Here is a 26709-nt window from a genome sequence, read left to right as displayed (position 1 = left end):
GGAGAAGAGGGATGGTGGGAGCCAGGCCCAGGCCTTCTTCTGGAAATGGTTTTGTCTGAGTCTCCTGTAATAGAAATAGCTGATGAACAGACTTCCCTTCCCTATAACTCACCTATGATCAATTGATTCTACAGCTTATTGGTCACTTTTTTAAAAAAGGATTGTATTGGTTTTCTCTTTGCAGTCTTTTCAGGGAAGCCAGGGACGAGCCTACCTCTTTAATTCTGTGTAAGTATCTGTGGCGTATCCTTCTTTGCCAGCAGTTTTCCTAGATTCCGCGTCAGGTTATCTGTTAATTGTTTAGTGTGAGCATTTGATAGCTTTTAAATTTATTAGAAGTCATTGAGATGGGCCACAAAATAGTTCTGCTAAAGAGTCCTGGGCTCAGATGATCTTCCCTTCCATTTTGGAACTTCCCTGAGAACGTGACCATTTGTAAGGCTCCCCCAAATCTGTACTGTGAGATCTGTGATCTCACTGGGGCCACATTCCTTCCACAAGGTAGATCCCAAGCCTGCTAAGTTTAAGGAGCCTTTATAAGTAGCCAGGGCCAAAAGGATTCATTTCCTAGTGGCCAACATTCTGAAAATGAGGTTAGATTGGTGGGTGGACAGCAGACACATTCCATCCCTGGGCCCCTCTCCAAAGCCTGTAGGACCCACTGGCATTTGTTGTCACTGGCACAAGGGTTGCTTGGTGTCAGGAGGAGGCCGTGGAAGGATAAAGCCATCATGGGAGGGAAGGAGCTAAGCAGGAAACTGAGGCTCGGGGAGACCTAGGAAGGGACTTGCTGAAGGTCACATAATTAGTGACCATTTTCTAACACACAATTTCAGTGAGCATCTTGTGAGAATCCCCACCCACATCAAGACAAGGCCCACATCAGGGGTTGCGGTTTTGTATTTGCTTCTCATAGGCGTTGGCCAACGTTACCCCCTCAGCTGAGGGTTTGCATCTGCCTTAAAAATCACCAAACCCTGAGACCATCCATATTCTGTTTTCCATTGAACTGATGGACCTTAGGGGGCTCATGGTCTTAGGACTCTTAGGTTTTAGGATCAAGCCTGGAATGTGAGCTTGTGTTCAGCCCAGCCTAGAACATCAGTCAGGCAAACAATGCATGCCTTAGCTGATGCAGTCTAGGGGTCTGTATTCTAGGGCTGATCTAGAAGTGGCAAATGGTAGGATTCCGCCAGCTGTGGTGATTACCTTGATGTGTCTGTGGCCCCAAAGCCTACTAAAAATGATACTTATTCATGGGCCTTCAGAGACAAACAATTCCTTATCTAATGGCCAGGCTTCCAGAAATGAGGGCCTTCTGGGTGGTTATTCACTGGCTACAAATTCAGCTCTTTTTTCCACGTCTCAAATTTCTCTGGTCCAAATTAGGCTTTGATGTCAGCAGATTTGAAAACTGTGTCACCTCTTTTCTTTGGGCAACAATACTGTGAAATTCAAGAACTCAGTGTTTAAAAGAATGAATCCCTTAACAAAACCACCCTTTCTTTTAGTCCAGCCATTTTACCAACAGCCATTTGTATTCTGGAGAAGGCCGTGTGGCCACCAGCAGGTCTCATTTCTCTACAAAAAGGGGATTGGACTCAGTGGTGTTGACTTTGGGTCCCTTCTTCCTTCCCACTCTGACATTCCCTTGGGCTCGTCAGCGGCATCATGATTCCTGAACCAGTGCTTCCTGTGCATTTAGGATGCTCACACTGAGCGAGGGGAGCAGAGACCGGACTACGACTCTCAAAGGCTTCCAGAGCAACAATGACCTTCTGGACTTTTTGAGCCAATGATGACAGATCTTTCACTTGAGTCATTCTTGAAATCAGCCATTCTGCAGAATAGACCTCCATGGCTCAAAGGCAAGTGTTTTTGAGATGAGAAAAGGACACTTGTGTTGCATTCCCTGAACAAGCAAGAGGTTTCTCTGAAGAAAAGAAGGTATTCTAGAGTGGAAAGACAGAGAATGGGAGCTTTCATTTCTTCCGACTCCCCAGGAAATGGAACCAATCATCTCCCTTCTCTGCCCTCAGTTTCCCCACCTGCAAAAGGAGGCCATTGGACTAGATCTCCTCCAAGGGCCTTCCCAGCTCTGCCATTCATTGATTCCAAGATTGGGCCAGCAGGGGAAGAGAAGCCTGGGAGTTGGATCTCTCCATCGGGATGTTGGAGAGCCTCTGAGCCTCCCACACACATCCCTCCCTTGGTTGAGCTTGGATTAAATAATTCTCGCTTCTAATGAGGAAACACTGGGTTAGACCCGTGACCTGGGACAAACCATTTCACCTCATCTGGACCTCCGTTTTTCCCTCTACCAAAAAAAGTTCTGAAATGTCCTTGTCTATAGAAATCACTGGCATTCTTGTATATAAAAAACTGAAAGATCATTTGACCCCTGCTTCTATCCCCGGTTCCCCTTACGGTCAACAAAGCACTTTTTTTATAACAGCCATGTGAGGAAGACAGTATTATACCCCTGCCCTGATGAATAATAATGGTGCTGACAAAGTATAGAATGATCTAGGCTTCACAGAGTGTACGCATTGTCTCACTGATTCTCAAGAGACCCCTGTGAGGGATACCCCATCTGGATGCTGCACACTGCCACTGGAAGGCCCTGGGCTGGCCCCCTCTGTCCTGCTGCCTCTTGGCTTCCTCTAGTCATTAAAGGCCTTTGCCCTTTTTCTGGCTTCTTCCTGGCCCTCCCAGTCTGGAGGAGGGCAGCGCTCAGGCTGCACCACGTTCCGGATCTAGATTGCAGGAAGACAGTGCTCCCAGAGAGCCTCCTGCCCCAGCTGAGCAGGCCGAGCCGTCACAGTATCAGATAAGGCAAGGTCAAAAAGTAGGGGCCCATGTGGGACCAGAGGCAGACAGAGGCTGATGACCCTACGTGGACATGCTTCTGATCTAACTGCTAAAGTAATCCCTGCAGGCCACAAAGACGAGTGCAATTACTGAGAGACACAGGTCCCTGGTGGGCAGTGAAGTGGGCAGGTGGCTAGATCTCTGGGCTTGAGTCAGCAAGACCCGAGTTCCAATCTGGTCTCACTTCCTAGTTGTCACTAGGGCAAGTTGCTCTCTGTTTCCTCATCTGTGAAATGGGACTAATCGCAGCACCTCATTCCCAGGTGGCGGGGAGGCCCATGTGAGATAATAGTCATAACGTGCTCAGTGCAGAGGCCAGCCACATCAGTGTTAGCTGTCACTGCTGTTGTTTGGCCGACCTCGGGGAACCCTGCTGCCCGTCCTCAGAGGCCTGTGAGCAGAGGTTAAAGGACGGAACCTGTACCCAGACTGCCCTGACTGGGGAGGGGCTGGGCCTGAGCAGCCACCCTGGGAGCCCCCCCAATAGTCGGAGGGCTCTTATTCCACTTAGAAAATGCTCATCAGAAAGTTAACTAGAAGGTTAGGGCATTTGTGACCAAGGGCAAACCTTTCCGCTTTTGTCATGTTGGAAAATGAAGAACAATTAGATGTGCAGCCCTGGGAGGTTCCAAAATGTTTTCGTCCCCACAGCAAACCCCCCCATCCAGCTTTGGGGAGGGGTCTCTCCAATTCCAGCAAGGCAGTTTTCAGCTCTAAACAGTCTTTCCAGAATACCATTATGGCCCTACACCAAGCTGGTCCAAAGCCAAGCCCAAAGGGAAAACATTGCCTAGAGACAGAAGACCCAAGTCATGCAAAGTGAAGCTGAGTTTGTAGGGCTCCATTGAGGTGAGAGGTCATGAAGAAAGTCGTTCAAATGGATGGCAGGTAGAAGAGACTGACCTAATGGATGTGGCAGCTTAGAGGGCTACATCAGCTTGGACAACAAGCATTTTTAATGGTCACTACGTGCCAGGTTCCCACCTCAGCTGCAGGTGCCATGAGGCCCACCAGGTTCACTGGAACCCCAACTCAACGTCCTAATGGAAGTGGCCCAGAGACCAGCTTGGCCAAGTTTCCCCATTATCCAGATGGGTCAAAAAAACCCAAAGAGGAGCAGACTCCTCAACATCTTGTGGTGAGCCCCAAATCTCAAACCCAGGGCAACTGACTCCTGGTCCAGCGGTCTTTCCGGGCCACCCACTGCAGGACACATAGTGCAGATCAGGTCTTCCTCTGCCTGTCATGATTCCCCCCACGTGTCAGCCCAATGAAACCCAAGTCTGTAATTCAGAGGCTTCCTGTTGTTGAATCCCATAACCCCCATCAGGAATGCTGACTCCTTCAAAGCCAATTTTATTTAGAAAACTCCCCATGATGCTCATAGGCTTCTCTCTCTTCCTGCAGGGTAAACGTGGGCTGTGGCCCAGCAGAGGAGAGGGTTCTGCTCACTGGCTTACACGCAGTAGCAGACATCTATTGTGAGAACTGTAAAACCACTCTGGGTTGGAAATATGTAAGTACTCATCTGACTGAGACGACTTTCAGGAAGGACTTTAGGGTTCCCAGCTGTAATGAACCATTTCATTTATTTATGAATATGTGTGTAATAGGAAAGAATATACATCAGTATAATGATTTTCTAAAATATTAGTTCTGAAAGTAAAGCAGATCCCATCAGCTGAAGAGAAAACACTTACAAATAAAGTTTCTTCTGGAATAAATAAAGCTCTCTGGGGCATGTCCATATGCTTTAAACATTGATAACTAATACCCAGCTCTCAGTTGATACAAAGCTTTTGAAAGGTTGCCACCCGAGAAAGCAGAAAATATTGACAGGATCATTTAAGGCCAGAAGTGGGACCTTCTGATGCACTGAGTTCAAGGCCTTCATTTTCTAGGTAAGGAAAGTTGGGGTCAGAGAGAGGAAGGGACTTGCTAAGTTGTTCGGTCAGTTTTCTTTGTGACCCCATTTGGGGTTTTCTTGGCAGAGATATTGTAGTGGTTGCCACTTCCATCTCCAGCTCATTTTACAGATGAGGAAACTGAGGCAAACAGGGTGAAGTGACTTGCACAGGATTACACAACTAGTGTCTGAGGCCAGATTTGAACCCAGGCCTTCCTGACTCCAGGTCCTAGTACTCTCTCCACTGTGCCATCTTGCTACCTAAGGACTTATGTTACCTAGTTGGCAGATTGCAAGGCCTGAGGATCCCCCACCTACACCAGAAGGTGGAAGAAGACTGAGCTCATGCTCATGGAAAGGGTTACTTAGCTCCCTGCCCCCATGAAACCTGGTCACAGATCGTTGCTTCAGATGACTGGGGCATGTGGTGTACACTTCTTTGTTCACTTTGGTGCCCAGCCCAGGGCTGGGGACACACAGGGTAGATGTTCCTCAAAAAATAATTGAGAACCTGTTATGTGGAGGACCTTAGATAGGACTGGGAATCCAGACAAAGGTGTAAGGCCTGACCCCTGCCCTCCCGGGGCTTACTGTCTCGTTGGGGGACAAAGTAAATGAGCATGATGTAGCAGCTCGAAGGCCTGGGCTGGGTGAGCTAAGGCTAGTCCTTCAGCCTCTTGGAGATTCAGATTCCTCCTCTGTAAAATGAGAAGGTTGGACTGCACAATCCCTGAGGGGCCACCAGCTGTCGATCTAAGTGTCTCCGACTATCCTATGAAATCCTCTGCAAAAAAACTTTAAGTTTTGTTTCTGTAAAATGATTGCAGATATTCTGAAAGCATCAGGAAATGATATGAATATTTTTATATCTTTGTAGAGATCTCCAAAGCATGGCTTGCATTACTAACACAGTACAGAGCGTATTCATGTCCACCTTCCCACTCCTGGGCATCTGTCTTGTGCGTGCCAAGGGATCTCTTCTGCTAAGCTGAGGCCAGGTTCTTCCCCTTTCTTTGTATCCCAGCATTAACACAGAGCCTGGCCTATGGACTGAACATGCTGGGGCTCAGAGCCAGGCCTTCTTCTGCTTGGGGCTCTTGCCTGTCCAGCCATGAGCATTTAAATACTAAGCACTTATTGTGTGCCAGGTGATGGGCTAAGCAGATGCAAGCAAAAAGAAAGACAGACCCTGACCGCCAAAAGCTTACATTCCAGTGGGGAATAGAAGTTGTAAAGCCCAGGAGGAGGGTGAGGAGAGGAGGAGCTGGCCATTGGGCTTCTGTTGGAAGAGTTGATCAGCTTGTTTATTTATCCTCTTTTTATAGATGCGGAAGCCAAGGCCCAGAGAGACTTACTTGGCTCACAGAGCAAGTCAGTGGCCAATCTGGAACTTGAACCCAGGCTCCTGACTCCAGATACATCTGTCCTGTCCTAGATCTCTGAGCCTCAGTTTCCTGCTCTGTAAATTGGGAGTAATCTTAGTCTTTAGGCTTCCAAGGCTTTTTTTCAGGTGTAAGGGAGTGTAAGGGGGAAAGCCATGGAGACAGCTGGTATTCTTGTAGTGAGTTGCTAGGGTGGACACGTGGATGACTTGTGGCCCCAACCTTCCTGTCTTCCTTTCTCCTGTCCAGGAACATGCCTTTGAGAGCAGTCAGAAGTACAAGGAGGGGAAGTTCATCATCGAGTTAGCTCACATGATCAAGGACAATGGTTGGGAGTAAGCGGAGGGCAGGCCCCGGAGCCCCCCTGGCCCACAGCCTGTGCCAGCTCGGACCTCTGACGGGAAGGCGGCCCAGCAGTTGTCACCTGGGGTTTCCAGTGGACTTTTCCAAACCTCTCTGGTCAAATGAACTAAGTGGGGATTCCCTGTCCTGGTCACTTCTTACTGTGACCTTGTGCTATTCGAGCTTGTTCCTAAGACACACCTGGCCTCACCAACAGGAAGTGGCCTGAAGTGTCTGGGACGGGGCAGGGACAGGGCAGTGAAAGGGCTCAGGATGAGGCTGACACCCCCCCTGAGAGTGCAGCCACAGGGCCAGCCGCAGGCAGCCGAGCTCCTGGCCAGTCCTTCCCGTGGAGCGCTGGCCTCACAGGCCGCCTTCTCTTCATTTTGGTTCAGTTTTTCGTTCAAACCCCGCCCCCGCCCCCACCCCCGATGCAGAGGATATTGGTTGCATTTTATATAGGCTATTACCAAGGAAATGTATTTAGTGGAATTATCCGCCTTGTTCCAAGAGACGTCCCAAGCCACTCCCCGCCGAACCAGAGAGGGCGCCACCATGGCGCACCGGCTCCATTAGAATACTGATGCCATAGCTGGCATGGGAGCGCCAGGGTGCTGACCTGTTCCCTGGCTGGCTCCTCCTGGTGGCAGAGTTTAATGCACTGGAAAAAGCAAAGGGAAAAAAGCAACAAAAGCTTGCGTTAATCTTTTACTCTTGGTGTACTTGAACAAAGATGATTATTTTTACATAGGAACGGGGCCAGACTAGATAGGAAACCCTTTATAAGTACTTGAGGATTGTTCATTTTCATTTTCTTCGAAAGTTTAAATTACAATTTAGTTTAAAAACTAAATAAAAAGGGTGTTTGGTTTGCTGGATAAATCATCCCCTGAAGCGTTTTCTAATAAAGTTAATATGATGTCACCCCTTTCCCTCCCCCTCCTCCTGCTCCTGCTCTCTCCAGCTGCTTTGAAACTGGATTGATGGAAACAGGCCCATTTCTTGAGGCTCTTCACAGTCTGTGGGTGAGATTCTGCAAGGAAAGTCTCCCGCCCCGCTCAGCTCCTGTGTTCCTTTCCTCCCGCTGCCCGCCCTTCTTTGGGGAGATGGCCCCAAGTCCAGAAGCCCCCCCACCCGCGGACCTGGGCTGTGATTGTTCCACTTTTGTCTGAAGCCTTTGCTTCTGGGGCTGCCCTGATCCCAGTCCTTCCCAGCGCCTTGAGCATTTGATCTCATTGGATGCCAGGAAAGGAAGGCAGCTCCAAATGCCTGGTTTAGGAAGGGCCTTGCCCAGTCTTCTGGGAGTGTGGGCCTTTTGCAAATCCTGTGCAAGTAAGGGGGAGGGGGAGAGTGGTTTGGACCGCCCTTAGTTCTTGGAGGAATCAATTCTGAGTAGCTCAGGGGGAGGCAGGGCAAAGAGTGCCCAGTTATGGGGTAGCCCTGGCCAAATGTGCTTTCATAGGTTGGATTCTTTCCATTCCACCAAATCAATGCCCATTCTAACCCCCTGAGCTAGTGACACAGAGGTTGGGAGAGAGATGCTTGGTCCCTTTGACCTTGTGGTCAGACGTTTGGGGGCCAATCATACAACCTGCAAAGGTCATCAGCTGCCATGGCCTTGCAGATAGCTCCCAGCCTGGATGGTCTGTTGCTTATTTCTGACTGGGAGCATGCTAAACAAGCTAGCTTAGGTGTCCAGCCAGATATCGGAGACATCCACCGTCTTAAAGAAACACTCGAATTTTTGATGTAAGGAAAATTATTCAGCAAAATCTTTTAAAGCTCTCGATGTATCAGGATGGACTGGCTGGCACTCAGGTGCCCGTGCAGCCTGGTTTTCAGTACATTTGTTCATATTTCAGAATATATTAAAATGTTTAGGGCTCAATGACCTGGATTCTCTTGTCACCATGTTATGAAGCTCTGAGATGACCCGTGCAGCTGCCTTCAGTGTCTCTCCCAATCTGAGAAACCCATTAGATCTCAGTTTATTGACTGGTGTGGGGAGAGGAGTAATTAACACTAATGAATCCTGGCGTTTTCTTGCCTTGCCTTTCCCACTCCTGGGGAGACTTGGAGAAGATTCTGTTCCAGGGAGGGAGCACAGAAGGCTGATGGGGGATTCGGGCGGAGGGAGCATCCTGATTCTGGGGATTTGGGAAAGAGGCCAGTCTGGTTACTGAGCCTGCTTTCAAAAAATATTTTAACTTTACTTGAAGAGAGAATTTTACTATGTGTTTTCTTCTAACCAATTTTTGGATATATATTAAGATTATATTTAAAGTTATTATATACGTTCTGAGTGAGTTTAATTCCCCTCCACCGTGAGCACTTTTGTGACTTGTACTGTCCATTTCTGTAGTACACATGCACACACACGCGCACACACACACGCGCACACACACATACTTTACTATTGGTCATAACACTGACTTGCTTTTATAATCGAGCCCGCAACTTTTCCAGTTTCTTGTTGGTGTTAACACCTTGCCGGGCACTAGCCTCCTCCTTGTACTGCCAGCTAAGGAAGCACCAGCAAATTCTGATGTGTACAGGAATGTTTTTTTAAGGACTTGATGAGCACCAGGAAGCTTCCTGGCCTTCTAACTGCACAACTCTCAGCGTCTCAAGTCTTGGGTTTACTGGAAAGTGATGTCTTCCTCGTCCTTCCTTGGAGAACAATGAGGGCTGTGGCGTTTGGCACAAGATCCTTGCCCAGTAGGTTTGGTTCCTAAGCTTGCTTTGAGTCAGTTCTCTTAGAAGCAGTATTTTTCTATCTTGGGGGAAAAATAAAACACACGTCCCTTTCATCTCTCGATAGATCAGAACCGGTTTGAGACATCCCTTTTGGCCAAATTTGTGGCAACGTTCCTGACATGGTGCATTTGTATAACCTTGGTGCTTATGGGAACCTTGCAACCCAGGGTCTGGGGAACGTTTTGCCTTGGGGACTTGGGTTGGGGCTCATATTTTTTTACAATGCATTTGCCTAATGGAAAGGGGTAGCCTGTGGCTATCCCCCCTGGTGGTCTGCTTGCCCCATTGGCTCCTGGATATCCCCAGAATCGCCGGAAGCTGCAGGCTGTGGTCATGGTGGCAGCCTTTCTGTGGGGCTGCCCCTTTACACTCAGGACATGGAATAGCTGCCACAGGATTGGGCATTTCCAGTGACCCAAAGGCCTAGAATGTTGGATTCCTTCCCTGCTGTAACTTTGGGTTGTAACATTATGAAACACTTTTTTTTTTTTTAACAAAAGCTTCCTCCTCTCCTGTAGCGTCAACCAGTTCTGTGGGTATCGAGCATCCTTTGTTTGAGGTCATGCTTGAAAGGATCTGTTATTTCAGATATCAAAATAAAGCTTTTGGTAACACATAATGACACTTTATTTGGTCAGTAACTTTTTTTTGACCTATTTTATGGGTGCAAGGTCCCCTCTGTAACAATATTAACAGCAGCTGCCTGGAACCCAGAAACAGGGCAAATGGCCTGCAGCCAGCATGCTCATGGAACACTTGAACCCCAGTGTGTCTGACCAGGGCCTGGCCCACTCCTTTGCCCCCCACATTGCCTCTCTTCCAGGCCCCCTGAAGCACTCAGCTCTCAATCACAGATTACGGTGGGTGGGGCGGGAGGGGCCCTGAATTCTGCCCCTCAGGTCCTGGACAGGCACACTCAAGCTGCACCCCACACATGGAAGAGTTTGGGACCCCATCAGAGCAGTTCTGCTCCTCTGGGCCAGCCTGGCTCATGACCAGGTAATGGGGCACAGGACTCAAGGGGACCTGGGGGCACATGGAACCCATGACACCTTGGGCCCCATTCCTGGACACTGGGGCTCATTCCATCCGGACTAGAGATTGTGACATTCCTCTCCTTGGGTCATGTGGGGTTTGCTTGAGATGTCCAGGGAGGGACTCCCCCCCCCTCCCAAGGCAGGCCGGCCCATTTGACAGCCTTCATTGCTCAGGAGGCTGGACAAGGTCGTCCAACCCCACACTGCTGCCCCTACCCTCCAGCTCACCACCCACTTCCTTCTTGATTCCTGGACAGTGGTTTGAGCTGCCTGGGCAGAGACAGCCTGGTCACCTGCATGGGCCTTCCACAGGGGCCTGGGATGGAGTGGGTTTTTATCACTGCCATGTCATGCAGACGACTGACATATTTGGGGCTTGTGGTCCACTAGGACTTCTGGATCTTTTCTGGCTGCAAAGTGGACTTTTATTTTAGAAGCCCCATCTCCAGCCTGACCTTAAATCCCTGCAAGGTTCTAGAGCAGCATTCTGGCTTTTAGCTCTCTGAGGACCGTGAACATCATGCAGCAAGATCTGGCTCTTTGGCTGTGTGTCCATTCCAGCCAGAACCAAGTTTGTCATGGATGACTGTGGGCACAGTAACTCTGGCCCTGGAGATCCCATGATATGGGGCAGAGAGCAGGCAAGGACACATATTAAAAAAAAGCCTCTTTATTTCAGGCTGACTTCCCCCCCCCCCTTCCCCAAACTGGCAGTTCCACAAAGACCTTTCCCTGATCCCACCCCCTGGAGCCAAAGCTTGGCCCTGCCAGTGGCCCTGAACTGCCTCTGTCTCCAGAGGGCATCCTGGCTGAGGACTTCACCAGGAGCTGAAGTCCCCAAAGCCCCGGCTGGGTTTCTTTTTGACGGCTATGGCAGCACTGGTTGAGGGCTCCTCCTCTGCGGCTCGTTTCCTGTGACCAGAAGGGAAAGACCCACTGACCAGGCCGCAGGGAAAGCCTCCCCAGGTCCAGGTCGGCCCATCCCCCCCACAGACTCCTTGGTCCTGGGGTGCAGGCCCAGTCCCTGAGTCTCTGATCTGAAGCGGCCAAGCTCAGCACTCCCCTGGCCCCTTCTTGCCAAGACAAGCTCAGCTTCTCTGCCAGCCCCTCATCAGGAAGGGAACAACAGACAGCTTCTGAACAAAGTCACTGCTTTCCAGCCATCCCCACACATCCTGAGATCCTTGGAATGCCTCGTCCTGCTCCCCCCGCCCCCCAAAGCCAGCTGGGGCCTGAGGTCCTCCAGACCCTCGTGGCAGGCCTGGCCTCCATCCCAATGGACCCTCCCCTGGGATGGATGGCCTGCCAAAGGGACACTCACGTGACTTCGGGGGAGATGTATTTGCCCACTCCCTGCCGGTAAGCCCGAGGCCCTGAACTCTCTGACTTTGACGGGGCTGATCCGGCCTTCACCTTGGGGGCCTCCTCCTCCAGTCTGGTCTTCTCCCGTTCTTGAGCAACCTGCAACAAGGCAGGGATTCCATGAGCTCCCAGTAGTCCTGGCAGGGGAGGGGGCGGGGTGGTGGCTGGGTGGGTCTGGGCCTCACCTGGGCATCAGCCTCCTCATACGGATCCACAAAGACTGTGGCAGATTCAATTCGAATCTCCTCCTGGGGAAGAAAGAGCCTGGTGAAGGGCAGTTGACTGCTGGGCACTGGGCTGAGGCCTGGGGACAGCAGTGCCTGAGGATGGAGTGTGAGGAACAACTTCCCAAAGGGTCCAGCCTCATCCGTGCCCAGGAACACTGGCTTCAGGGCCTCAGACCCCGGTCCCAGCGCCCTTCTGGGCCAGTGTGCTGGGCTGGGGGGTGGCTTCCTCAGCCCACTCAGCTCTGTCCTTGCCCTGGATCACTAATCCCCCAGCTCCACTGCTGAACAAAGCAGGGAGAGTCTGGAAACCATCATAAATGTGCTACAGAAGCCTGGCTGGGTCCTCACTGCCTCTCAAAGCTCATCCCCACCTCTCAGTGGAGACCCCACATCCTAGCTCACTGTCCAAGCTGAGGCCGTTCACCCAGAGCTCCCATCACTCACATACCCTCCCCTCACCTCACATGACAAGGGATCCCTCCTTCTGGCAAAGATCAACCCTGCCACACACACCTGCTAGAAGGGGGAGCTCATGTGGGAGGCCAGGTGCAGAGAACAGGGATGAGGGGGGAATGAATGGTCAAAACCCTAGGATTCCACCAGAGAAGAGGCATGAGGATGAGAGGATGCAGCCTGGTCCCCAGTACGAGGCCAGGCCACCGAGGCAAAAACAAGGAGGAACAAAATCAAGTCCAGTCCCAATTCCAAAGAGAGCGCTCTGCCCACCAATGCCATGAGGGGTTCCCGTTACCTTGGGCCGGTCGGTTTTGGGATCACTCTCCACGTTCTCCAAGGCTGTGAGGGTGTCAAAGCCACCAACAACTCTGCAGGGGAAGGAGGGAAGGCTATGGAAGGGCAGGGAGGGGTGACAGCTACATGGTGTCCCCCCCATCAGCGGTACCCAGACCCCATGAGGTGCAATTGGTCTGAATGAGGAGCATGCTGAACTAAAGCTGGGGATTGGGTGGGGAGGGCAGACCCTGCCCCCTAGGATAGGCTCATCCAAGAAAGACTTCTCTTACCTTCCGAAGACGGTGTGCTTCTTGTCCAGGTAAGCACATGACCGAAAAGTGATAAAACTAGAGAGAAGAGGCAGGTTGTAAGCCTCAGCAGGGAGGTGCTCCCCCGACCCCTCAGGAGGGCCCAGCCCAGAGCAGCCCCCACCCCCCAGGGGTACAGCCCAGAGCGGGGCTCCCCCACCACAAGCATGGGAGATCTGGGGAGGGAACACGACAGCTATCTTTAGACAACTGAAGGAGGCTATCAGAGGGAGCTGGCCCAGAAGGCAGAGCCAGGAGCATGGGGAAGGGGCGGTAGCTTAGCTCCCATACTGCCCAGTTCAAGCCAGGCCTCTCCACAGGGCTTTAAGTGAGGGCGCAGGCCCTCCAAGAGCCTGAGGTGCACCCTCCTGGTGCCAACCGTGAAAGCCACTGAATTCAAGCAGCCCTTAGGGACCCTCAATGTCTAAATAGGCATTCTGGAAAATTCTGGGGCTAACAAACGTTAGTATTTTTTTCCTGATGACTAATGCATATAAGCCTCTTGATCTTGGCGCCCCCTCTTGAAGAAGCCATTTCCCAACTGCAGCTTGCTTTGGGCTACCCTGCCCACTAATGAGGAAGGAGCCTTGATCACACATCAGCCAGGCCGATTTTAGCCCAACGGGAGAATCTGCAAATACAGAACAATCCCAAAGAATGAGGCAGGAGATCCCCCATGACTGGATGCTGAGGTGAGGCAGGACTGGACCAGACACCTCTGAAATTGCCTTCCAGCTCCGGGCCCTGTTGCCCCCTCCCCCAGCTGTGGGCTGCCCTGGGCTCTGGGGCTCCAAGAGGTCTGGGCCTGCTGGATGTTCCTGCCCCTAATCCCCCAAGGAAGGACTCTGAGATGGAATTCCAACAAAAAGAGGCAACTCAAAGTGGGAAGGACCCTGGGGACCCTGCTGGCCTTGGGGCCAGTGACTGAGCTTCCTTGTTGGGCTTCTCCCATTAACGGGCTGCAAGACCCTGGCCATACACGCCTGGCTCTCTAGACCCTCAATCCAGAATCCCAGAAGTTCTGACAGTCACAGAGGCTGTTCCATGAAGTGGTCACTGGGCCTCACTGTAGGATGGGGGGAAGCCCAGGTCCAGCCTTCTCCCCAGGGCCCCTGCTCTGCCCTGGGCCCACACAGAACAGGTCCAATCCTTCTCCCAACAGCTTCCAGATTTTTGGCTCCCCAGCATCTGGGCTCCACATGACTGGCCCTCCATGGCCACATTTTCCTTTCCTCTCCGCAGGGTGCCTGGTGAGCTTCTGTGCAGGATGGTCAAGGTGGGCAGGGAGGGGTGAGGGTGTGGCTGGAGGGGACTGCTCAGACCCTCTTGGGCAGCTCCCATAAGGCCCCTCCAGTGAAAGGGAACATTCCAGATACAGGAAAAGGAGTTTGGGTCAGATGAAGGTGAGCCCTGAAGTGGGCAGCTCCCCTATCAGGTCATTATCAACCCAAGTAATAACTTTTCTTGTTCAAACTGCCATGTTTGGAGCCAGAAGGCCAGATGGGAGGCTCTGGCCTGGATTTCAGAGCTGGGTGACCCTGAGCAAGGCCCTGCCTTCCTCCAGGCCCTCCACATCCCTCTGGACCCAGTGAGACTTCCCACACTCCCCCTGCCCTGTCCATCTGCATGAGGCAGTACCACACCCCACCGGGGCCCACACAGACTAGGCTTTGTGCATTCACAAACAATCAGGCCTGTATTCCCACCGAGGAAGGCTAAACTGGGACAGAGGCAGAGAATGTCAGAGCTGGAATGAACCTCCAATCACTTAGGCCACATTCAATAGGTCGAGAGGAGTCAGAGCCCCAGGCTCCTGAGCTGGGACAGTGCCAGCCTCTCTGAGCATGAGCCCTCATTTCCCTGGCAAGGTTGCACAGGTGGGGAATGGCTGAGCTGGGACACTGCTTGGGGCAGGGGCCCAAAGCCAGAGGCTGAGAAGATGAGGCTGGGGGGTGGGGGATGGAGAGGATTTCTGGGGCCTAGTGAGTCAGATGTGGAGTCTAGCTGCCAAGAAAGCCGATGCTGCCTCAGATTACCCTGAAAGGTCGCTAGCATTTAGAACATGGGAAGCAAGGTTCCCAGCGCCCTCTTGCCTGGTCAGACCCCAGCCAGGGGATTGGTTAAGAAAGGCACCAATGCCGTGCTGTGATCAGGGAGAGCCTGGCATCCACATTCTAGGACCATCAAATGAAGGAACTGGGCACATCTGGTCTGGAGAAGGGGGGAGTAGGCCTTGCTCTGCGGGAGGCCCCAGAGGGCAGAGCCAGAACAGTAGTGGGCAGCTGATTGAGGCTCACTTAAAATCACATTGGATGGACTGCCTCAAGAAGGGCTGGGCTCCCTACTCCAGGTCTTTGGGCAGAGGTTGGCAGGTCTTATCTGAGATGTTTCAGAGGAATTCTTTAGATGGGGTGGGCTTGAATACCCTCAAGAGCCCAGCCTGTGACTCAATGAAGGAAGGAGGGGCAGCCCTGCTGCCCACCAGAACCATCCTTGGGCAGAGCCAGGAAGGTGACCCACCCATCCCCCTGCCCCTGCCCAAAGGTCTAGAACTCACAACTGGGATTTGTTGCAGTTGGGCCCAGAGTTGGCCATGCTGAGGATGCCTCGGCCTGTGTGCGACAGGTTGGGCCGGAACTCATCTCTGAAGGGCTTCCCCCAGTAGGACTCACCCCCTGAAAGACAAGAACACAAATGCCAGGGAGGAGGGTGAGCTGGGCTAGCCCCAGAGGGAGGGGTGGGGACAGCTGCCAGGCCTGAGGCCCAACACCCTCACAGGCCTCCACACCAGCAGGAGTTACCCAGGAAACCTCCTCTGACTTCCCTCGGACCCCCCACGGACCAGGCCTGCCTTCTACCCCAAGGCCTCACTGAGAGCTCAGATGCTCAGCCCTGAATCTGAAGTTAATGCCTCAGCCCAGGTGCCTGATGTCACCCTCCAGGGAATTCAATGCCCTGGTCATGTCTGCCCAGAACAAGCAGTGCGCTGCAGGGCCCACATGCCAAGGCTTTGCAGGTTAAACCAGCTGGAACATGCACTCTCTAAACACAGCAATGGCCTGTACAAGAGTGGGGAGGGAAAGGATGGGAAACTGAATCTGAGGACAGACAGTAAGTGAGCCAGTTTGGCAGGGACAGAGAACAAGGGAAACCTGGAAGAACTCAAAAATCCCAGCTGAGAAGCACTAGGCAGCCACAGCAAACTGCAGTGAGACCCATGCTCACTGGATTATTCTGGCAGACGCTTTCATAAAGTCCTTCCTCACATGCCTTGCTTGCCAGAGGAGGAAACTCAAATGAGAGTTAAGACACAAAACTGCCAGGGGGCACCACAGTGCAGAGTGCCAGGTCTGGAGTCACAAAGACTCATCTTCCTGAGTTCAAATCCTGCCTGAGACACTTTCTAGCTGTATGACCCTGGGCAAGTCACTTCTTTTTTGCCTCAGTTTCCTCATCTGTAAGATGAGCTGGAGAAGGAAATGACAAACCACTCCAGTATCTCTGCCAAGGAAACCCCAAATGGGGTCACAGAGAGTCAGACACAACTGAACAACAAAAATACACAAATGGAAGACACTGGGATTCAGAGGGGTTAGGGAAGGCTTCCTATAGAAGATGCGATTTTAGTTGGGCCTTAAAGGAAGCCAGGGAGGTCAGTGGTCAGGGCACAGGAGGGAGATCATTCAAGGCATGGGGCACAGCCAGAGAATGCTCAGTGCTGAGGGATGGGCCCTGCCAGGAGACCGGGTCATTGATGGCAGGAGTAAGGGTAAGAAGACTGGAAAGGCAGGAGGGGTCAGGTCATGAAGGACCTTGAAGGTGGATGCTCCTGGAGGCCATAGGGAGCCACTGGAGAGTACTGAGGAAGGAGCTGTGATGGTCAGACCTGCACTTTAGGAAAATCCCTTTGGTGGCTGAATGAAGGATGGACCAAAGAGGGGAGAGAGTGGAGGCAGGCAGACCCCCAGCGGGTGAGGACAATGAGAGCCTGCACCAAGGCGTGGGCAGGGGCAGAGGGGCACACACAAGAAATGTGGCTAAGTAGAATCAAAAGACTGGATACAGAGCATAGAGAGGGAGGGGTTGAGGATGAATCCCAGGTTTTAAACCCAGGCAACCAGGAGGAGGACAGTGTCTCCAACAGTAGGAAAAGTTATGAGTGGGGAGGGTTTGGGGAGAAAGATGACGAGTCCAGTTTTGGACATGAGTTCAAAGTTAGAGAAGGGACATCAAATTAAAAATGCCAAAAGGCAGGTGGGAGACTGAGGGTCAGGAGGGAGGTTAGGGGGACACAAGGATATCAGAGAATGCTTCAAGAGATGATGATTCAATCCTTGGAAGCTGCTGAGATCACCAAGAGGGACAGTACAGAGAGACAGAGAGCTGGGCCCAAGGTCAAACACTGTCCCCACTATTTCTGGAGGAGGTCACTTCACCAGTCTGAAACTCAGTGTCCTCATTTGTACAATGGAGATGACAACATCGTAACATGCACGAAGTCTGTGGAGTCACTGGGGACACCCTCAGTCTGGGCTCTGGTACGAGCCTTTCTTAAGTGGCTGCTGTGTATTGTCCACTCTCACTGGATCCCCTCCCAACAGCCACGGAGAGGTGGCTGTCTTCCTGTGCTTTGTCCCTCATCACACATGAATCACTGAAGTGAGGCCAAGCCGCAGTCATCAGCCTCACTTTCTCTTCCTGACTCATCAAAATCCAGTGGCAGGATAAACGTCAGGACATCTGGGGATGGCCCAGGGTGGGGGGATGGCCTTGGCTATCTGACCAAGCTCTAAGCTCCAGCCACTTTCTTGGTTGTTCTCATCTGCCCATTCTGCGGGGGGAAGGCTTCACATGTTTGAGGCAGGCCTTCACCCCTCCAATCCCCACCCCCCCCCGACCTCCACCGTGGCCTTACCTCCTGCCTGGTCTAGATCATCTGCCGAGGCAGTTTATCAGTGTGTGGCCGTGGTGTGTGCTATGGCTTCTTGGAACCACAGGGGAGAGCTGAATAGTGGATAAGCAACCCTGAAAAGGGCTGGACAGCCCTCACAGCAGAGGTGCTGATGCTCCCTAACATCCCATAGACCCCAACGTATCCATCAGGGGGAAGTACTATTATAACCCCCACTTACAGATAAGGAAACGGAGGCAAGCAGCTATGAAGGGACTTGCCCAGGGTCACATGACCAGATTAATAACTAGCATTTACAAATCACTTACTGTGTGCCCAGTGCGGTACAATTAGCATCTCATTTGCTCCTCATAACTCCATTTACTCTCATTTCGCAGATGAGGAACCTGAGGCAAACGGTGGCTAAGTCATGTCAGGGGTCATGACAAGTGTCTGAGGCAGGATTTGAACTCAGATCTCCTGACCCAAGACCCAACACTGTACTATGGCACCCCCTAGCTCCCTCCCTGGAGATGAGCGCTGACTGGGGCTTACAGCATTACACTCGAAGAGCACTCAGGGAGCTCAGGGGCCTCCAGTCAGACCCATCCCTGAGCGCCATCTCCCCTACAAACAATGGGGACCCCTCTGCCTCCCGTGGTGGCCCACGATACCCTGGGACAGTTCTCCTTGGTGGAGAGGGCTCCCTGCCATCTACCTATGGCAGAGAGGGAGGGGAAGCTTCATTGACTCTGGGATTCTGCAGCTGGAGCCTCTGGCCTGGCTACTGCACGCATGGGCTCCAGTTACCCCAGTCTCAGTCCTTCTATCGTCACCCCTAACTCTGCACCCCGTGTGGCCCCTGTGTGGCCAGCCCCTGACCACCACTTGGTTTCATGCTTTCCTGCCCTGGTGCCTGGTTCTGTTCTGACTCAGGACACTCCCTCTGCTTGGCTGCCCAGAGGCCCACCAAGTTCTGATCCCTAGCTAGCTCCGCCATGACTGGCATAGATCTGACTGGCCTGGGATGGCAGCCAAAACATTTGGCCCTCAGGTTACTGGAGACAATGCAGGGACAGTATCACAGGGACAAACTGGCCTCCTGCCCTACTAAACAGCAGCCTGCCTTCAGGCTCAGCCAGCCATTGGAAGGAGGCTCTGGCAAAGCCTCACCACTCTTAGCAACAATCCCTCTGCACCACAGACTGGGCCCCAGGGGCCACGGGACTGAAGACGGGCTCTGTGAAAGAAAAGGGCACTGAAGGAATGCCTGAGCTCACAAACAAACCGTAGATTCTTACCTGTTCCTGTGCCGGTGGGGTCCCCACCCTGGATCTAGAGAGAAGGGAGAAGGAGGGGACAAAATGTCAGGAGATGAGCACAGAGGACAGGGAAAAGAGGCCAGGGCTCAGCACTGACCTGGTTCCTGCCTTCAGGGGGCATCCACACTCCTTGGAGCAGGGACAGGTGGGGAGAAGGACAATCTGTCATCCTGGATGCTCACACAGAACCAAGGCCAAGGTTATCCGAGGAGGGAGTCATCAAGGCCCTCCACCTCCTGAGCCCCCGCAGGTGGGGACAACCTCATTGGGTCCAGACAAAAGGGACCTCAGAAGCCCCCCCCACCTCCATTTTACAGATGAAGAAACTGAGGCCTAGAGAGGCAATGACACATCCACAGCCACCCAGCTCGCAAGCAGCAGAGGCCGATGATGGCCCCGTTCGAGCCGTATCCTTGGCCTGCACAATCAGAACCTCTTCCCCCTGCTTCCCATATAAATGACTGGAGAAAGGTCTGTTAGAATCCTAAGAATGCCTGTGGCTTAATGAGTCACAGACCCATTTCCCTGACTCAGGCAATCATCCCCATGAGCAGGAAGGGCCATTAGACTCACCCACTGGACAAACATGGAAAGTGAGGCCCAGAGGGGCCCAGGGGAGCCTGAAATGGAAGTCTAGAGCCTTCTGAGAACAATGGCACCGTGCTGTGCCCTCCCCCTGACCACTCAGTAATACTCACCACAAAGTTTCGAATGGACCGGTGGAAGATGGTCCCGTTGTAGTAATTCTTCCTGCAGAGCTTGATGAAGTTTTCACATGTTCTGGGAGTCTACAAACAAGCCAAACACCTCAGGCTGAGCTGTGGGCGTCAGAGCTCCGGACTCCCAGGAGCTCCAAGGCTTCCCACATGCTTTCTGCTGAAAACCATCCTGGGAGGTTGGGACCCCCATGTTACGGAAGAGGAAACTGAGGCCCTACTCAGGGAAAGCCCTTGGTGCAGGAGTCTAGGGGCTGGAGTTGGAACCTGAGCTCTCAAGCATTACTATTTGTGTGACCCTGGACAAGTCACTTTCTGAGCTCGTCATCTGTAAAATGGGGGGGGGGGGGTGTCTGCACTAGAGAAGCAAGAGAGCCTGAAAGTCAAGAACACATGAGCTCCAATCCTCCTCCAACACAAGCTGCATGCCTCTCGTGGGCCTCTGCAAAGTAAGAGGTTTGGACTCAAGAGCTCTAAGGATCTTAGGATCTGTAAGGCCTTAACTGACCAGGGCTCCCCTCTAGCCCTTTGCCAGCCCACTCCAACGATGCAGGACTCCCCACTTGCCACTCCAACCCTTTCCCCTCTTGAACAAATCAAAAAGACAGCCAGCATCTGGAGGACTGTTATTTCTGAAGACCCTGTCACAAGAAAACATGAGACAACCACGACTAAGGGCTTGAAGTTTGTCCTTTGCTATTAAAACATGACTTTTCACTAAAGAGAAAGGGATGGATCCCCCAGGAACAGACTCCCTTCCTAAGTCCAGAAAGTTCTTCCTTCCTTTGTGGTGGGGGTGTACACCATCAGTCAAGCTGGGGACATACCAGCCCCAGAATCCTTAGTCTGCCCACAGTGGCCATTCTGCAGCTGGGTCCCACAATCACAGTGCAGTACAATACCCTTCCTTAGAGAAATACAGAGTGCATTCAGCATGCACTGCTGGTGGAGCTCGGAGGCATTCTGACCCTCCTGGATGTCCATCAGAATGTATACCAACAAAGGGACCAACCTGGCCTCCCCATCCTTTAACCAAGAAACTCCACTACTGACCAAGCACTGAGTATGGCTGACTGAGCACCTACTACGTGCTGGCCTGTGTGCTAGGGGCAAGAATGAAACAGTCTCTGCTTGCCCCCAAGGACCTCACCAACACTAATTAAGCACGTACCACACGCAGGCCCTGTGCTAAGCACTGGGGATACAAAAAGGGCCAAGACAGTCCCAACTCTCAAGGACATTACACTCACGTAAATATATATGAGAAAAGTCTAAGGAAATTAGGGAGGGAGGCACTAGAAACTCGGCATAATTAGGGGAGGTTCTGTACTAAAGAAGGTGATTGAGCCGAGTCCTGAAGGAAATAGGAGCTGACAGGAGGCCGAGGGAAGGAGGCAAGGGTGACAGCCAGGGCAAAGGCACAGAGGTGGGCATATGCCCCAAAGAGCTCCAAGACAGGAACAAAAGATCCCAGACCCAGCAAACTCTACAGCCACCCTTGGTGTGGTACAAAGGACAGGAAACTGAGTGGCTGCCCCTGGCAGGATGCGTACAGTTGGCAGAGTCTTTGGCAGAGGAATGACTGGCCAGCCGGCCAGAGGAAGCACCTGTGGTGTGTGCTAAGCACCTCCAGAAGACTCTAAGTTCAGAGAAGGGACCGATGGATGTGCGTTAGGAGACAGAATAGAGAGAAAGGATGAGGATGAGGAGGCTGGAGAAGCATGAGAGGATTCGAAGGCACTGATGCAAAGCACCATCACAGACTCAATGAAACAAACACAATGTAAACGAAAAGATCTCTCAAAGCATTTCCAACTCAGGGCAGCAGAACATCAATGAAATCTGAGAGAGCAGAGGACAGAACAGGTGTCCCCAACTTAGGGTAGGGCCAGATCCCGCAGCTGCATCACAGCTTCACAGTCTTTGTCACGGGCATCTAATCACGGATGGCAAGACAGACGGCACCAATGTATTTTTTAAAAACAGAAAAGGCTGGAGTAGGAGGCAAAGCACACCAGGAGAAGAGCCTTGGATTCCCTGCCGAGCCACTTTCCTCAAGCCTTCTGACTCCAACTGCTCACCCTGGGCTTCAGTTTCCTCTTTTGTCAAACCGATGACCTTGAAGGGCCCTGCCCACTCTGACATCAGTCATTCTCCCTTCCAAGGCCTTCCCAGCCCAGATACCCCATGACCTATGATCGAAAGGCCCACTCCAGCTCTGACAGTCACCAAACACGTGCCTCGCTCAGCCCTGTGCCAGTGCATTGTTGGCAGCTCACAGAGAGCTCCCGTCTGCCATCTGGTGAGGCAGAGCTTAGGCTTTGGCCATCCTCCCAGGCTGTTCCCATGGCAGCCACAGGCACCAAGGCAGGTACGTGGTTGCCAAGTAACCCTGGCTCCATGCTTCCCACCTGTGCCCCCTGCTGCCTAACAGGAGGGGTTGCTGGGCCACCTGCAGGGAGAGTGTAGTTTTTACCTACCCATCCCACAACACCAGAACCAAAAGACTTGAGAACTAACCAGAGCAGACCCTGCTGGGGTACACACATATCTGCTGCAAACATTCCCACTGGAGCTTCACAACAGAGGGGTCCATTTTGCAGATGAAGATACTGAGGAATTGAGAGGGGAAAGAGCAGGCTCGAGATTCCACAGGTGGTGTCAGAGGTGGGATATGAACCCAGCGCTTGCTAACTCCAAGGCCACATGGCTAGGACAAGGCTCAAAGAATCGCAGGATGTCAGAATGAAAAACTCCGATGACAAATGTGGTCCCCGTCAGCCTCCCCCTGACATCCTCCAGAGACAGCCAGGTGCTGTGTGCCCACAGACTGGAACCTTCAGGCCTGGGGCCTTGGTTTCCCCATCTGTGAAGGGCATGAGCCCTTCCTATGCCCCACCCCATGCTCTACTGGGATGGTTGGCTTTTTGAAGGTTTCGTGTCTGAAATCCAGTTGGGATAAATAGAGTCTCATTCATTTTAGCCCATGATTCTTGCCTGCCAAGATCTTTCTGGATCCCAATTCTGTCATGCAAGGGTTTAGCCGTCCCTCTCCACCTCATGCCAGCCAGTGGCCTGAGGAGGCTGCCACAGGTTACACCTGCGCTGGGCCCAGCTCACTGGAGACGTCTCGTCTGCCCGGCCTTCCCTCAGCATCCCGACTCCGTTCTGTTCTCCCAACTCCTAGCCACCATAATCCTGACGGACTCTACCAGGTGCCACACAGAAATCTCAGAACCTAATAAAGCAGATGCTAGAGTCCCCTCCCTTCTACTTGTGACAAGGTGCCTGGACCAGTGGATCTTACAGAGCAGGATGTCCTCCCTCGATGAGGACAAACCATCCCTTTAGTGCATCCTGGGATTCTGTCAGGAATCAAAGTCAAACCACTTTTTTTTCCTTCTTTCTGAAAAGGGACATAAAGTCTCTAGCAAGTACAAGATCACACCCTGCTGGGAAGATCATTGAGACCTCCATCATCTTTGAGATTCTAGTCAGGGCTCTAAAGCCCTTCCCAGCCTTGACATCCCCTGTTCTCAGGCCCCTCCCAGCCCTGAGTCTGACATCCCCTGTTCCACCATCCTTCTTAGCTCTAACCCACCATGTTCTAATGTCCTTTCCAGATCTGCGACTCTGACACTCCATGTCCAGCCCTGTGGTCACTGAGGAGAATCTTGTGCCCGGTCCTTCCATCTCTTCCTGAGTAACTCGGGGAAGGTTCCTGTTCTGGAGTCCCAGGGTGAGTGGAGAGTTTCTCTATCCTTTCGCAAGGAGAGACAAGACAAAAATAGCAGAAGTGCCTCCTCCATCCATCTGTATCTGGTAGCATGACATCATCACCAGATGGTGGTCCCATCCCCCTCCTTGCTGGGAGGGCACTTGCCTGAACCCAAGGTAGGAAGGACGAATCCCATCTTCTCTTACTTAGGAACCTCTGGTCCACATAGACAAGGCCAGGCTGTGATGCCTGATGGCTGACGTGAAGGCCGAGGCTGTTTTCCTAAAGTCCCTTTTAAAATCCCCCAGCCTACCAGGAGTTCACAGTTTATAGGAGGGATGAAACATGCGCTCTGATCAACGTTTACTGGCTGAAAATATGAAAAGTGTGTAAGACAGGGGACAACTGCTCTGAGATCAGATGAGGAAGAAAACACTTCCATCATACCGAGGGATGGATTAAGCAAGGCTTCAAAGAGGACTGGGGAGACAAGATCTCCAAGTTCTGCCCCTCAAACGCACATCACAGTCAGACCCTCTGTCCTCAGAACCAGGGACGGCAGCCAGGAGGTGCCCCACTGGGAAGTGGGCCTACCTTGATTCCCCAACATTCTGGGCCTCAGGCTCAGTGTCTGTCCAGGAAAAGAGTCTGAGTTCTGTCCTCAGCCTGCCATCTTACTTACTGAGTAAGGAGCCCTGGAGAACAGAGGGGAGAACACAGCAGGCCAGCGGCTCCCCCAGGCAGAAAAGGCATCTCCTCTATAGTCATTCTGGGCAGGCACAGAAAGCTGTGCCCCAAACATCTTGGACCTGTCATGTCCTTGACATGCCAGAGATATCTACTAGGCCCAGCATCCTGGAGAGATCCAGGAGACAAGAAAGGACCCACAGGCAGAGATCTGTGTTGTGGCAAAGAAATAGAAAGTAGATGGCGCCCATCACAAGGGGCAGAACTGAAAGGGTGTCATGGGAAGACAATAGAAAACTATTTGTGCCTCAAGACATGATGAAAGAAATTTCAGAAAAACCTAGGAAGACTTGTGTGAAATGAGGCAGTGAGATGAGCAAAACCGGGAGACAGTTATACGACAACCACGAAAATGGAGGAGCTACAATGGCCGGCCATGCTGCCACAGGCCCCATGCAAAGCCTGGCAGAGGCAGAGAACAGCATGCCCGTCTGCGACGCGGTCAGTGCAGGTACTTGCTTGGTTTGGCTGTGTATACTGATGAGAGTTTTGATTTTCAAAGATGGGCAGAATGGGAAAAGAGAGAAAACATACTTTGGTTCATTGAAAAAAACAAAATTTTTAAAAAGCCTTCTCTTCATGATGATCCTCAAGAGGCCACATGACTAAGGAAAGGCTTTGTCTGGGACCATCCAAGATCCAGGAAATGCAAACAAGCTCCCCATGGGCATGTGAGTCTGGGCCTGGCCTCTCACTCACTAGCTGTGCAAGCTTCTTTCTCTGCTTCCATCTTCTCATATCCTACAAACGGACGGCCACAAGGCAGTGTGCACACCCTCTCTGGGAGTCTCTGAGTAGAGAAGGTCACACCCCATGCACAATGGGGCCCCTCTGGAGCCAGCAGGTGAAGGCAAAGAGAGTGACCCTGCTCTCTATGGCCTGGTGCTGGAGGCTGGCATGGGGATCCCAGAAATGTAGTGGAAACAGGCCTCAGAGACCCAAGTTCATGCCACTACTACCCCAGCCTCTGACCTCTAGATTTCCTGTGACAGCCGCAGCCAAATAATCCTAATATTCTCTGATCAGGAAAAACCTGGGCTTGGTCTCTTTGGGAAACAGGCTGAGGCTGTGGTAAGCCAGGGCTCAGCCAGAGGTCCAGTGAAGGACATGCTGAAACCAGGCTTCTAAGGGAGGCCTGGGCACTGGGCACACACATGTACACACAGCCAGTGCAGAGCCCAGACATGACAGGCCCCTTTTTTCCACCCTGCTGCCTTCTCCTCCAGTTTCTCTAGGTCTGTCCTAAAACACGGCAGCCAGAAAACACCCTCCCTGGAGATTCTGCAGCTGTTGACCAGAACCAAGGTGCCCGCTCTCCCCCAATTCAGATGCCAGGGCACACCAACCATGTCACAGTGCAGCTCCAAGTTGAGGTCCCCCTTGCTGGTGTGCAGCCGGACATATCCCTTCTTCTTCACGAACCGATACCGGACAATGTCATCATCAATGGCGGCTGTCCCAAGAAAAAGGTCTGATTAAGGATTGCCGGGGACACATCTGGGCTATTTTGTATACTGCGAGCCGCCCAAAGCAGGCCGAGTCCAGCGATGGAGGAACTGTTTCTCCTTGTGTCCCAGACTACAGACACACCCCCTTCCCCCAAAGAGACCTTTCCCTAAAAAGGGGCCACACAGCCAAGGGAGGCATGCCCACCATGCAGACCTAACCCTGTCTTCTTCTAACTCCCTCCCCTGGCCCTAGTGCCATCCATCTCTCAAACCCTGTAGAGCCCCTCAGATGCTTCAGACGGCCTGGCCACACCCCCCAGAGTCTTGTGTCCCTAGGCTAAGGGTCTGCTCTTCCGGGGGCATTAACTCCAGGTCCTTCATCTAATGTACAAATGGGGTCACACAAGACAGAAGAGTTGTGTGTGCCATGACACACTTCTGTTAGAAGAAGTGTTCAGGACATAATCATGGAGAAATCTGGGGTAACTCAACCTGGACAAACAGGGCTGGGCCAGTGAAGGGAAGCCCACATCTTCCCTGGCCACCCAGGCCAGTTTCAGCCTGCCCAGCTGTGATCCTGACCACTCCAAGAGAGTACTGAGAAGCACGGCTGGCCTTCTGCCAAAAGCCAGACTGCCCAGGAGATGGTCTGCGCTGCCCCCCTCACCTTGGCTGCCACTTCTGCTAGGCAGTGGTGACAGAGCCAGGGAAATAGCGGGCTCTGCACCTGAAACACAGTCTAGGATGGGGAGGTATGTGGGCATGGGTGTGCATGTGTATGTTCAAGTATGCCTCTGCATGCATGTCCGTGTGTGCGATGTCCATGTACACACACTGGTGTGATACATGACACATCTGGGCATGCATATTTGTGTGTGCGTGAGAAACATGGACATGTGTTTGGCCTGCAGGCACAGGTTGTATGTGCAGTGGCTCAGGGCTG

General features: G+C 52.3%; 2 protein-coding genes across 3 annotated transcripts in view; one reads left to right on the top strand and one right to left on the bottom strand.

Annotated features, from left to right (window-relative positions):
• Positions 1–9877, top strand: part of YPEL1 (yippee like 1) — a 39279-nt gene extending 29402 nt beyond the window's left edge. The window contains exons 3-5 of the mRNA XM_072599682.1: positions 185–228; positions 4279–4387; positions 6409–9877. Coding sequence (XP_072455783.1) covers positions 185–228; positions 4279–4387; positions 6409–6498 — 243 coding nt within the window. The 3' untranslated portion in view covers positions 6499–9877. The remainder of the gene's footprint in view (positions 1–184; positions 229–4278; positions 4388–6408) is intronic.
• Positions 9878–10951: 1074 nt separating this feature from the next.
• PPIL2 (peptidylprolyl isomerase like 2) overlaps positions 10952–26709 on the bottom strand; it is a 32314-nt gene continuing 16556 nt past the window's right edge. For both annotated transcript variants that reach the window (XM_072599680.1, XM_072599681.1), the window contains 9 exons: positions 25665–25771; positions 19836–19925; positions 19117–19150; positions 15482–15599; positions 12907–12963; positions 12636–12708; positions 11843–11905; positions 11617–11756; positions 10952–11207 (listed from right to left, as the gene is read on the bottom strand). In XM_072599680.1, coding sequence (XP_072455781.1) covers positions 11114–11207; positions 11617–11756; positions 11843–11905; positions 12636–12708; positions 12907–12963; positions 15482–15599; positions 19117–19150; positions 19836–19925; positions 25665–25771 — 776 coding nt within the window. In that variant the 3' untranslated portion in view covers positions 10952–11113. The remainder of the gene's footprint in view (positions 11208–11616; positions 11757–11842; positions 11906–12635; positions 12709–12906; positions 12964–15481; positions 15600–19116; positions 19151–19835; positions 19926–25664; positions 25772–26709) is intronic.

Source organism: Notamacropus eugenii, chromosome 4 (assembly GCF_028372415.1).
Source record: "Notamacropus eugenii isolate mMacEug1 chromosome 4, mMacEug1.pri_v2, whole genome shotgun sequence".
Taxonomy (NCBI): domain Eukaryota; kingdom Metazoa; phylum Chordata; class Mammalia; order Diprotodontia; family Macropodidae; genus Notamacropus; species Notamacropus eugenii.
Note: the sequence above shows the minus strand (reverse complement) of the source record. Positions and strands in the feature narration are given on the sequence as shown.